Source organism: Thunnus thynnus, chromosome 7 (genome assembly GCF_963924715.1).
Source record: "Thunnus thynnus chromosome 7, fThuThy2.1, whole genome shotgun sequence".
Classification (NCBI taxonomy): Eukaryota; Metazoa; Chordata; class Actinopteri; order Scombriformes; family Scombridae; genus Thunnus; species Thunnus thynnus.
In genome coordinates, this window is record NC_089523.1 from 4,422,214 (window position 1) to 4,436,575 (window position 14,362).

General features: G+C 39.3%; 1 protein-coding gene across 1 annotated transcript; it reads right to left on the reverse strand.

Annotated features, from left to right (window-relative positions):
• Positions 1–209: 209 nt before the first annotated feature.
• zgc:113279 (uncharacterized protein LOC553749 homolog) lies at positions 210–12,530 on the reverse strand. Its single transcript, XM_067593906.1, has 12 exons — positions 11,301–12,530; positions 11,051–11,225; positions 9,884–10,005; positions 8,607–8,634; positions 8,408–8,454; positions 8,134–8,287; positions 7,700–8,027; positions 6,694–6,799; positions 5,263–5,409; positions 3,609–3,669; positions 3,221–3,384; positions 210–2,430 (listed from the first exon to the last, which is right to left on the reverse strand). The coding sequence occupies exons 2-12, from the start codon at positions 11,214–11,216 to the stop codon at positions 2,398–2,400; spliced, it is 1,356 nt and encodes a 451-aa protein (XP_067450007.1). The 5' UTR covers positions 11,217–11,225; positions 11,301–12,530; the 3' UTR covers positions 210–2,397.
• Between the last annotated feature and the right edge of the window lie 1,832 nt (positions 12,531–14,362).

Sequence of the window (14,362 nt, forward strand, 5' to 3'; positions counted from 1 at the left end):
TTGAAAGGGTTGACATTTAAAGCTGTTAATAAAGTTCATTGAACTTTACCCGGCAGTAGTATCAGTGTCAGCCATTAAGTCGTCCAACAGTCATATGACTTTTTTTTTGCGTGACTGATGTTGTGTTTAAGAAATGCTAACTCTGCATTAATGTGTACAATGACATTTTTTGTTGAAAATAAAAAAGTGATAGTTATGACAAAACAATGTTAATTGAGAAGTAACATTTAATAAAGTCTTCAAGATGAAAATACACCTTGTTACAGAATTGTATTGACAACCAGTAACCGCCACCACTGTGAGTCACCTTAATACGCTCTACAATGCATGCCTTTATCAACAAAAACAAAAAACCTGCTGCTCTACTAATTATTTACAGTGCAATTAGCTCCCAGAAATGAATGTGTAAGGATGTAATTGTTATTTTGAAGGCAGACTGAGGATAAGCAGTTCACACAACCAATATCAGCCTCTAACTTAGGCTAGCTAGCAAGCCCATTAACCTTTGGAGATCATGAGTAGTATGAGTCTAAGATACAGTAAATGAATGACATTATGTCACCTGAGTAAAAAAGTACTTCATTATTTTATTTTAAATGGTTTACTCTCACTATTTACTGACTGTAAATAAAAACCTTTGTGGTTATTATTAATATAGATGTGAACCAGTCTTTTCTAATGGTTAGGTGTCCATTCTTTATGCTATCCTTTAGATAAAGGATAGCAGCATTTTAGCATTTTACTGACTCTAATGCACTTTGTGACTTAAAGTGCTATGCAAAATGGGGCTTAAAACCCCTCCAAAGATGTGGTCCTTCTAAGAAGATCCACAAGAAATATTACTCATGTATGATGACTTTGATTTCCCCCAACCACTCACTGGCAACTGAAACACATTGTTTACTATAGACCAGCGATAACAACAATAATGTCAAACCTCCCCTGTCAATAAATTTCATGCTAGCTGTGTATACCACTCGGTGACAATCTATTACTTCAAAATACTCACATCTTTATTAATAGTATAAAAAACTTGTTTTGCTTGTGTATAAACCGCTTGTGCTGCTGCTTGTGGGTTCATAGTTTCCCACAACCTCTACAGAATAGGTCATCAGATAACTTCTTAAACCTCACACCAGCATCTTTGCCTATAGGCAAAGTTTAACCCAGAAAATGATACTTTTTAAAATAAAAAAAAGTGATATAAATCCAATGTTGGCAAAGCAACCAGAAAACAAGAGCTTCTTGAGAACAAAACATACACAAAATTCATCAGTAAACATTTATAAGTAAATTAGTGACTGCATGTATGGCTTTAACCAAATAATGCTATAAAATAATTATACAACTACAAATCTAAAATTTTGACACAGACTACAACACGGTATCCTGATAACCCTTGTTCTAAAAAAATACTCTTGACATTAAAAAAATATATTTCCTGTTTTGCCAAAAGTTAAATGAGAAGAATATTTTTAAAAGCTTAAATATATGTATAACAAACAAGTGTTCTCAAAATACCTAAGAATTACTTTATGCCAGTCGATTCATTAAGATACTGTAGGTTAAACACAGACCAATTTATATTTGTCTTGCCCTACAAAATACAGTTTATACTCCTGTAAATAAGACCAATAACTTGACTATATGAATTAATGAACAAAGAGTAATGCATATACAGCACAAACTCCCTGCACACAACACCAGTCATTTAAAGCCGGTCAAATGAAACTGCACACACTCCCCTCACTGTACAATACTAAAACTTCAAATGTCCTCTAGTATACAAGTCCTTTAAAGATCCAAGTGTCCATTCTATGGCTCTGAATCTCTTTGGCTTCAAATCAAGCTGGAAACTACTGTATGTAGAGGCCACTACTTATGACACACCTGGACAATGTCACTAGACTGGCCCATATTCAGACTGGCAGTCCATTTCTGATTTTTAGCAAGTCTAGATTGGAATCATATTGAAAGCGATGAAGTGTATACAACATAAACCAAACAACTAAAACTGTCTTTTGAAAATAATGCATTATCATATAAAATAATGCATACTGCCAAAGTCACATTCCATAGGATTTTACAACTGGATCTCCAAGGACACACCAACTGAGGGCAACTTGTTACTCTAATGTAACAAACAATGGAAGTTTCACAGAAACCAGCGAATGTGTACCTAACATTCTTGTGCGGGTTACAATAAATACCTGATTGCAAGTCAGGCATTTTCACCACACACAAAACATCAGATGCTTTATATAACAGGTTTGAATTCATGCTTAGAGAGAAAAGAAACACACTAATTATGCTCTCTCTGTGACAAATTCAAGCCTGAACCAACTCAGAACATTACTGTCGGGTTCCAAAATGCCCTGCCGGGCAGATGTGCCGGGTTCATTCAAGTCTAGGTTGCATACACCGGCTCCCCTGAGAAACAGAGCAAAAAATTAGTGATCAATCAAAAAGGTCAGTGATCAATATATCAAAAGTCATTGGATAAGCACTTAACATAGAAAGAGCTACCTAAATACATGTAATGTGAAATATTAACAAATGTTAATATTGAAATAAAAGTCATCATTGGTGCAGCAAGTTTTTTTCTAAGTACTACTACTGCTGTCAAGACTTTTCACTCTGGAACAAAGTGTTCCACTAATGGATAGACGTTTCAGTCCCTAGAGGCACACCGCTAGGGTAGCATTGACAGCAAGTACATCTACAAATAGATGTTCAAATGCAAAGTTAGGTCAAATGGCTGTGCTGTTTGAGCAGCCTTGAAGTCTACTTATCTACCTGGGAACCACTGCTCACAAAGTGCTCTGTATGACACTTCAAAAGCACACCAGCATACTTTACAGCACTCGACAACAGCAAACCAGAAGTGAACAGGGAGGAACCAGACTTATAGGTTTGTAGATGTACTGTATACTAGGAACATTTTGTTTACTAAGTTCACAAGTGACATTGACTCATTATTTGTTCAGGCTCTTCATGTCTGAGCTCTGCCTCGCCAAAAAGCTGAACTACAAACTTGCCACAAGGTGCAACTTTCACAGTTTACAACTGTTTAAATGACCCCTGGCTACAACTGTTAGTGGGCTGTGAGCGAGCAGCCGGCGCCGGCTGACTCCTCAGCAGACTTGCTTTCGCAATTTAGTGCTTTTTTTGCATGTAAAAATGAAAGAGACAAGCATGTTTGTTTTTATAGGGTACATACCATGATATGAGGGTAGCTGCCCATCTGCAGTAGACACTCCAGGGTCTCTATCATCTGCTCTTTGCGGAGTGTGTGGAGTCTGATGTGATTGAGGGATTTACTGCTTTCCAGCTCATGTACTGTTGCCTTTAGAGCCACTGAGGCACACTGAAGGACACTCATTCCTGTGCACAAACAAACAGATGGATTACTAGACTTATGAGGAGCTGTTGATTGTCTCCAGGCAGTACAGATTTAATGATTACAAAACAATGATATAAAAAAAACACAAAATGAATATGTGGAACCAACAGCAAGCTGTCCTTAAATCATGACATCCAAGTTCTTGTGCAAGACACTTAAAAACATCGAGTGTCGAGGCTTGTTTAGTGAGAAAGACAGTACATACCGGAGTTATCAGTGGCTTCGAGGTCAACATACACACCGTCCATCATTGTGTGTTTTAGAACCTACAAGAAAACATACATACTGATTTACACAAACAGACTTTTATATGAACATGTGTGAACATATATATATGTTCACAGACATATTTAAGATTCTAAAGCGTGCTTTAAAAGCATTGCTCTCTATGAAGTACAGACAGTTTGGGAAAGGAGTTGAGACCAGACTCTGCTGTTCTTGTCCTGGATGTGTAGATTTGCAATTGAGAATAAAGAGCAGTTAAATATGAATACAGTATAAGGTAGCACAGATATGTTGCCATGTTGTAGGACATACTGACAGGTACCACAGCTGTTATACAGTCCTGCAGATTCTTAGATGAGGATACAGTGAAGTGAAGACTTTTCGTTGTGAACTGTCTATATGTTGCTCAGCGTATCCATATAATGTAACCACCTCCTACACTGCTGATGATGTGCACTATACGGACTAGAAAGCTGTGTGCGATTTGATGGGAACAAGAACACAAGATTTAATGAAGTCCATTTGGCATGTAGAATAGCTTTTGGCACTATTTGGAATTCAAATTGGAGGCTACCAACGAAGCACATACCTGCCGCCTTCAGATGGTTGTGGGTAGTCAACTGAAAGCAAAGGCTTTGCAACAGCCTAAAAGCTGTTGTGGTTGAGAGATTCTGATAAGAATCAGACATTAATCTTCAGTCTGCCTTGCTGGCATTATTGCCTTCAAAAGGCTGGGGGCAGATAGTGTTAAAAATCTTGCCACCACCAATAAAGTGTACAGCTAGATTGCCAGCAGCAATCCCCCAACAATGCTTTTCCTCCACTGTGGTGCATGGAGACTTGCCTTATGCTGGTGTTGGTGGTATTGTGTAATATGCATCCAGGTAATGGCAGGTTAGATTCACCTATTAAAACCTGAAATAACTGCTCTGTTACACACCAACTATGTGACCTAATTACAGAGGAGCCCCATATACTGGTTACCATTTAAAAATATACTGATCCTCTTTGTTTTCTAAAGCACACTTCCATCATGAAATTGAAATCATGAAACACATTCAGTAACTCAACAAAAGCATGACACTAAATGACTGTTACACCTTACAAAACCGGCTATGTTGGTTTTTGTCAGAGACATTTACAGACTTTATTTACTGACAAAGACGAAACCTTCTTGATGTGAAAGCCAATAAACATGTACCTGACCAACCAGTTGTAGTTTGGATCTGAGGACACTGTATCTGTAGCATATCCAATAAAAACAGAGTTGTGTTTCTTGTTAAAAGATGATCTGATAAGTAGGTCATGAAGTACTTGATAGGTGCTTATAAAATGTGAGCTGCACAATGACATTTCTGCAATAAGGATAAATGTGTTGTCCTACATGCACATGATAAGTCATCTTTTCCAATGTGTCACCTGACTGGTGATTACATTTTCTAAAATTAGTTTTCTTAATTTGAAATTTGCCAATCTGACCAATCACTGCCATTTTGAAACTTTTTGAACCCAGAGTGATGTTGTGCATCATTTGCTTATGTTTTGCCCAAATCCCATGAGTGCTGACTGAAATATCATGTGACGGATGTGAGGACGATGAATGAAAAGAGGGCAGAGGAAAGCAAGGCTCTAACCTCCAGGACCCTGATGTAGCCTTTCTCAGCGCTGAGGTGGAGGCAGGACTTTCCTGAGTTGTTCCGCTCGTTGATGTTGGCGCCTAAATGGATCAGATCTGCCACCATCGAGTGATGGTTGTGCTTTGCTGCATGGAGGAGGGCAGTCTGGAAACAGAGAGCCATTAACATTAAATTATGGATTGTCAAATGATGAGACAACTATATTATGCAAACTGTATCGTGTGTTGAAAGCGTCTGCTCCACCCTGCTGTCATTCATTTCTTTTCTTACATCTGTCATTAACTGGAAGAACTACTGATATGAAACGCCGACAACCCGTGTAAACAGAGCTGTAAAATAAATGTTGACAGTTTTGGATTGCTTCCTAAATATCCTCCTGATATCAGTTCTAAAATACTTTCCATATTCTTTAGTGTGAATCTTCATCATACACTGTGAATCAGTATTTGTGAGACTTTTATGACCCAATCAATGCCCTGTTACAACAAATAATAGGCCTCATGCAAGAACCACTCGTATGAACAGATTCGAAGCACATACTAGTCATTTAAGAGAATTTGTGGCATTCACAGATTTTCTCCTTCTTCCAATTTTTTCTGAGCTATGAGCAAATTTACACACGGTCCAGACTTGTCGTTCACGAACAGTCAGGCTTATCTGACCTGAAATCATAATGCCTGAATCTGAATGAAGTTGAGAGAGTTTTTTTTTTAGATTTTGTGGTTTTATTGGCATATGTCAGCACAGCAGCTTGTATATTTCAGCAGTTGTAGTAAACAGCTGCCTCAGGGTCTTCCTGCAGGTGTCTGTCCAGTATCATCTGACAGGGTAACATCACCTACTGTAGGCTATAGTATTCTCTCCTCTAATATCTCTGTGACTGTCACATGACCACTTCTCATGTTGGTCAAGGAGCAATTTGCTTTAAAAAAGACGCTGCTCTGATGACACGTCATTGGCGTCTGGATTCATATTTTCTAATCGTTTCAGCTCCACTAATAAAACGATTAAAACTGATAAATATGTCTGCTGATTTGTGCTTTGAAATTCTTCCTTTTAATCTTTTGTAACATTTTTGTCAATGAAACTTGCCAACAAACGGAGTGGAACAGATCACCTTATATAGCAATTTTAGGGACATTGTTGACGCTAATGATCCAATTTCATGAACGCGTACTTCCTCACTAACAGGTGACATTCTTCAGGCTGAAACAAGTCATTCACAACAAGTTTGTGCAGTTTGTTGAAGCTGACTAGGAACATTTGTACAAGCAAAACTCACTGAGAAAAGTAGGACTGTTCTTGCGTGAGGCCCAATGATTCAGTAGTGGAGATTCATTGAGAAGGGGATCAAGTTATTTAGCATTAGAGATTATAAGTGAGATTTAAATACAAAAACTACTAATCTCAAATGTCTTTGTACTGCACCATTCCATCAGAGTCTTTGAGGTCCAGGCTGTTGAGTGCGGCCATCCTGTTTGCGATGGCGTAGCCCAGCGCCCTCTTTCCAACACATGCCACTTCATGGAGAGCTCTGGAGAGGGAGAGAGGGACAACATGTTTAGACAAAAAAAAAAAACCAAGGTATTTACTGACACAAAGGCAGCAGGCAATCTTGTAAGAGGATAACAGGTCTGAACCTGGGTTACATTTGAACCTGTGTAGTTAGAGGTCTTTCATAAAGTGCCCAGGGAAAATGGGACTTAATTGCAAGAATCCTGCAGGCTTGAGCGAGTTTCACAAACTGAAGTAACTCCTTTCTGACAGCTGACATTTTGACTTGTCACAGCAGGAATATCACAAGTTACTAATAACATCATTTAGTAATGAGAATTCCAGCTCTTTTTATTGAGCCAAGTCATTTGGCTGAGCTCAGCAATAAGAGCCGGCTCTTTCAGCTCCAAAACGGCTTTTCATTTAGTACCACTTCTTTATAATTCAATCAAATTTAGCAATATTCTGACCTATGACTGGTATGTGTGCACATATATCACTTATTTATTCAATGTAATTATACTAAACCTTATAATTTCCAGAATACCATAATTTTACCATATGTTCAGTATAAAAACATTAAATAATGTAAAAACAAGACTATTATACGTGTGTATTGAACATTTTATTTATATTGAACTATCCAAAACAGTGTCAGGCCAGTGTTAAAAATGCTAAATGAAATGCCTGCTTTTAACCTGATGGTGTGATCTCTGTCTGTCAATACATGTGATTGGTCGCAAGCACATACACATCAACACAACATTCAGTCAGTGCATGGAGCAGTGTGGCAAAAAGATTGTTCTGTCTTGTATAAATTACAAAAAAAAACAAAGAAAAAAGAAATGGCTCTCAGATGGGAGCTGGCTCACAGAGTCGACTCCTTCACGACTGACTCATGACTGAGTTTTGCTGAGATCAAAGCCAGCGCCAAACTTACGTCCTGCCGTGTTCATCGGTGGCCAGCAGCACCGCGTCCGAGATGTCCCTCAGCTGGCTCTCCTCTCTCTGCAGCTGTGTCCAGAAGAAAGTAGAACTGTTGAGGTTCCGGTCCTGGTTCTGTGGACTCAGCCACTCGTCCCCTCTTCCACCATCACTTCCTGTGTTTCCTTCTTGCAGCAGCTCGATGCTGGAGGGCTGAGGGCTGGTGTGCATGATGCCAGGAGGGGACATGGCCTGCTGGTACTCTGCTGTGCCTGGTGAGTAGGTCATGTAGGACTGGGGGCTGAGAATCATTTCATCTGACTCGTCACTGTTGTAACCTGCACCTTGGGGAGACAATATGGCATGTGAGGAGCTGCTTGTTAACACATTTATCAGGGTCATATTTTAAGGAGTAGCTATATAAATGTGAATATGGTCCCTGTGAATTACCATTTGACTCAGGAGACCTCTCAGGTGACACTGGAGAGGCGGAGGGGGACAGAGTTTGGGGAGGGGAGCGGTAGGTGTTGCTGGTCCTGAGATCCTCCTCCAGCACCTCCACAATGATTGCCAGCTCCTCCAGGCTTTTTGTGGGGTGTTTTCTCTGAAAGCCAAGGCATGCAGAGTCATTTGAACTGCTCCTCGCGACTGATTTACAGCGTTTCATAAACCTGCCTTTTACATAAAGCCGGAGGAGGAGCTGGGGTCTGTGTTTTTCACTCACCTTGGTAGTTCGGCGTCCTGTGCGAGTTTTGACTCGTTTCTTGTCTCCTGTGGAAGAAAAAGTCAAGTTGAAGTTGCTCATTTCTGGTGGTTCATGAACAACACAACCTCTGTATCTAACTAGTTTACAGCTCATTAACTATTAAAGTAGGAAATCTGCACCTCAATTACTAACTCTCATGGATTTGGGTTTTACTGACCTTTGAGTGTTTTGCTGTACTCTGTCTCCTAGAATCACACATGATGTGAAAAGAAAAGAACGGCTGCATTAGTAAGACACAAACACAAGCATAACATTTCCTTGTTTGCTGGCCTAACAGTATAGAATTTACGACTAACCTCTTTACTGTTTACGTCTTGAGCTCAGCTTATTTAGGAAGGTAAAGAATACGTATTCAAAGCCTAACTGCACTGACACCTTTCAGCTTAGCCCCAGTTTGTGCCTCTCATGTATTGCAAACATTCATGTGACAGAGTAACCATTGGTTTCTCTAAAAGATAATTAACCAGCAATGTTTGAAAAACACTGAAGGGCACTGTGAACACTTACCTCTGTTCTGAAAGTATTTCCAGAATCCCCAAAGACTCAGTTAATTATCTTTTAGAGAAACTGATGGTTACGTCTGTGACCTAAATGTAAGCTAACACATGAGAGGAACAAACTGGGACTGATTTCAGCTCTTCTTCAAGTCAGCTGTGATGCAGTCTGTCATGTATGAACGCAATCTCCACCAAATATGGGGCAGGAGTCCAAAATCCAAGGTTTTATAACTGATATCCAGCTGTTGATCACACTTGGAATGCCAAACAAAAACAATGATGTTCACCTGTTGTTTAACTGGTCTGAACATGAAAAAATGGGACAGATTGTAGCCGTCAAGCAATTTAGTCATTAAGTGAAGAAAATGTGACCTTTTCATGTTTTTTAACTCTTGTTTAGTATCCATTGTTAGATAGTTAAATCTGGAAATGTATCCTCACTTTAAGTCTTTCACAAGAAGTTTTAAAACGTTTGCTGTAGTGCTAGCATCATGAAAAATATTCTCACAGCTGAGAAGATCATTCTGCCAGATTTCAAAATGAAGATAAAATAAACATGTTTAATAATCAACCAGAAAAATTAATCAGGATGGTAGAAACAAATGTAAAAAAACTCGCTGAGTACAAGGATTCTCACTTGTGTGGATGGTATTCATGAATTTCACTGGGTTGCAGTTTATGAAAGATTCCTCTCAGTATATGCATAATTTTGGTGAAACGTAAAGGCAAATTTTCAAAATTTTTAAATCAAGACACAATCAGGGGAATTGTGCTGATATTGTTAGAGTATATGTTGTTTAAAACCTCACAAAAGACGGAAAAGAAGGACGAAGGATCTGGTCGCCCAAAATGTCTAATGAGCTTTGCTAAATTACAGGAAGTGAAATCATATTTAGTTTCCCATGGCTGTAAAAATATCTAACCTGTGGATTGTTACCTGAAAGTCTTGAGGATCCCAGCCTTGGGCTGCGCGGATGTTCCTCAGCAGATCCTTTACTGGCATCTTGACACGCACTCCAAGGTAGACCTTGTCACCAGCGTAACTGGAACATTTTGAACCTGGAGAAGAAACAATGGCAGATGAAACCAATATGTTGGGATCAGACCACACAGCATTAAAACAGAATCAGTTGTCTTCTATTGTGAGACACAACATGAAATTAGGTCATAAATAGACTAATCCTGTAGTTTGATACCAGCATTATGGATCAGTTATTGTGTCAGTAAGTTATTAATATGAGATGCTACTTTGTTTTCTCTGACTGTATTTGAGCTGTAAACATAAATTAATATTAACTGAAAATGGACAAAGTGGCTTCAAATAGCTCTGTTCTGACACTTAATTGCTACACAGGGTTGTACAGCTGGATGTTTCTATAGCTGTAATGAATGTCCGTATGTTAATGCAAGAGCAAACAGTAACTTTTTCATCCTCTACCTGTAATAGTAGCTATTGGGCTCATTTATTTCTGTAAATAACTGGTTAAGACAACAGTTTTTCAGCTGTGGTTCTTAAGTACAATTTTGTGTCACTTTATCCACTATATGTTGTGCCTTTTGCTCCCCTGTATGTATTTGACAGGGACTTTTACACATTTCTGTATGTAGATGGGTGTTCTGGGTGAAATCTGACCCAAAAATATTACCATTCAAAAATGTTTTTGCTTCCTTCACATTCACCAAAGTCATTATGACTTTAATCACCCCAGGGGTTAATCACCCATTTATTAATGTCTGATTATGTATAATGAAAAATAGAAATTTGATATAGAGAATAATGAAAGGATACTGTGAAGGGACACAATATGAACAGTAGCCTATAGGGTTAAGTGTGGTTATATAACGTGAATATGACTGTATTTGTACTGTAAATATCTAGAATATAAACTTGGATAATTGAATTCCTGCTCTATTACGAGTTAAAGCTGTAAAGGAGACACATTAACATTCTTCTAATAGGTGGTTTAGCTTGAGAATTAAAAGTGTCAGTCAGAAAAATACATCGGATTGATCCTTTACAAGGCGTGTACCTCTACTGAGTTCCAGAAATGCTGGCCAAAACATGTTACTGAACCCATTAAATCGTCAGGGCGAGTTGTCCTACCTTTGTTATTACCGCCCACATCCTGAACGATCAGACGGGGAACAGGTGTGTGTGGCTCGGCCAAGCCCGCCGCTGTGTCCCCCGGCCGTGGAGAGAGCCCAGCCTCACTCCCTGTCGAGCCATAAGCCCTTTGTTTTGGGTCCTTTCTTTTATAACGTCCTCTCATCTTGTGCAACTGGAAAAGAAAATGTTGCGAATAATGAGCAACGGGGAATTTTCCCTGTGTTAGAGTTTAAAATATAATACTGACCCGAGTCCTAGCTGGGCGTACTTTCAACCGCCTTCAGCACCTGTTATCCAGGTAAACTGACAGCTCTGTTATATGATACTGACTTTACTAATGGGGATGACGATGACGTCGAGACGCCCACTGCTTGGAGGAAACCCGCCCAAGGTCCTGATGTTCAAAACAGTTTGACTAACGCATATCATTTCATATTTTAACAAATTGAGTTTGTATTATGTGTTCAGAAACAAGTTACACACCCAGACTTCAGGCTGCATAGAGGTCGAAAAAAATCTGACACAGAACTGTCCCCACCTTGAGATGAGATAGCATCCCTAGGCTACAGTTTATTGTGTTGTTAATAACCTAATAATGCGATAACGCTGGATGACTCATTTCCACCTAACAAGAGAGGGCGAGTAGGGAGTCTTTGTAGACCGGAGCAGCGTTGCCAGATGGGAAATGTGAAATTATCGTACCAGAGGCTTAAAATTATCGTATTCTGAGAAAAATTATTGTACGCGAGTCATAACCAAGAGAACAAATAGGAGTAAATGTGTAAGTTCAGAAAACACGGTCTGCTGCTGCTGCCTTTGCTGGCTGCAACACCTGCTGCGTTTATGGAGGCGCCATAAAGTCCCACTTTGTCACAACTCACATTTCACGACAACTCAAAACATTTCTAAATTACTAATGTAAAATATCTTATCGAATGAGGCATATCGGAGAGGAAAACATTCATGTTTGAAGCTATTTAGACAGTGTGATGTTTAGATGTTGCTCTAGAAATCTAGGCTACTGTCCAATTGGTTGCATCTTTCCTTGATGTGAGTTTTTAATTTCCCACAGCACTGGAAGGCAGCAATTGACACACTTGTGGGACGTAGCACTTACAGGTTGCCCTGTACTGTCACAATATGATCAAATTATCGTACATCATGGGACTTCTGGCATTACTGATCAGACAGATGGCAAAATTATTGTACAATTACGATAATTATCGTACATTTGGCAACACTGAACCGGAGACTTTGAGAGGTCGGGGTAACTATTTTGAACGGGCGGGATAACCATCTATTTTATTTTAAATTTAACCAATCAGAGGCTTGCATTTCTCTATCAATCAAAAACGAATTTCACCAATACGCCATCTGACCCGAACCTAATGCGCTAATCGGTTTGCGTGATCTTGAGAATCCAGCAAAATAGGTCTATCTGCGTACTCACAGTATCTACACGACATACCCACTTTACTACATGATAAACCCACTGTACTACACGCACACCCACTTTACTACACGGCACACCCATTTTACTACACGACACACCCACTTAGGTTTGGGCATGAGGAGGGGGATGGTTAATCAATGTTTAAGTTTGAAGTTTGCCATGAGCGAAAGAATAGGCAAATCTGTTTTAAATTACGTTTTGTAACATGTTCACATCAATATTAACATTAACAAATAATATAGATACTAGCCAGAAAACATTATAGAGAATATAAAGTTATGTACAAAATATAATTGATTTTAATGTTATTTTTGAAATATTGTATAAAAAAGAATGAGCTAATTTTAGTTTACGTTAGATGCCTATGTAATAACCACCAAAGTTGATAACTAAGTAACCATTATTGCCTCATCTTTATTATGTTCCTGTTTTATTGTCTAGGTTTTGTATTTCTAGGTGTTTCTAGGTATGTTCCTTTGTCTAGTTCTCTTAGTTCTACATGTATCATGTTCCCTATCTAGTTGTATTTCCCTGTCTAGACTTAATATGCCCCAGCTGTTTCTCGTTTGTAATCATCCCCACGTGTATTTTAGTCTTGTTCCCCAGTCAGTCTTTGTCGGATTGTAGAATCACTGTTGGAAAATTCCCTGTTAGCTAGTGTTACCTGTACCTGTCTAGAGAGATTCCCTGTTGACCTGCCTGTATGTATCTGAGTTCTCCTGGAAATATACCTTTGTTTGAACATTTCCGTGTGTGTCCTGCACTTGAGTTCACCTGCTCTACTACCATAACACTGTTCTTCCCCTTACTGATGGTTTGATGGTGGACAAATTATTTTCCTTTGGGATGAGCTCTCATCAGGCTTTAGGGATAATTTGCTTTTCCCACGCAACCCTCATGTTTCTCCAGAGGAGTTTCAGTACATCTGGGGCAGTCTTGTAGACACAATATGGAGCACTGTTTGGGCCTGGTGCAGATGCCGATCTTACCTTCTTCACTGCCTCTTTCACCTCACTCGGCTTGGGAAGGCTGATGTCAAATTGAGGTTCTGGGAGTGAAATTGGTGGGATGTCAGCGGGGACAAGTATTAGTTCATCTTTTAGCTCATCAATGTGGATAATTCTGAGATGTCTACCTCCTCTTTTGACATTTTCAGGGATCCACTTTTCTGTTTTGTGTAAATGCCTTTTACAAATTTAAAGGGATCTTTGTAGAAGTATGTTCTTGCTTTCTCCTTTTTGCGTTGTTTTTTTAAATTCTCTGCTCTGTGCAGCTTTGAGAACCTCTGTTTTAGGTCCTCTTGAAGGAGGTTGATGCCCTCCCTTTCTTCTACTGTTGCTTTTTTCTACAACTTCCTCAGGCCTCTTCTTTCTTTAACAAGTTGTTGGATTTCCTGGAAATGACAGGATTTGGGGGGAGGAGGCATGTCTTTTCTACTGACTTGTTCCTTCACTCCATATTTCTCCTTTCCATAGCTGTAGACTACATCACTCATCTTCTCCAACTTCTTTTCTGCGGATCACTTGATGCCACTTAAGATCAGGCTCAAATCATTGATGGTCACAATCATTGATCCCACTCCTTGCTATTAGTCTTTGTTCATTTCACCAATGGCTTACATCCTTGCATGTTCTCCACTTTATGATGTGACTGGTTGTGTCTAGGACTGTTGCTTGAGCCCAAAACTTCTTCCACATCCTGTAGGGTGCTGATGCTCTGTGGACTGTGGGTTTCTTCCTGCCATTGAGTTTCATTTGACTGATTTTACCTTCCTGTTGACATAATCTGGTCAATGCAGGGCCCTGAGTTGGAGATTTTCAAGCATTTCCATTTTCAAGTCCAGCCACACCTACAGG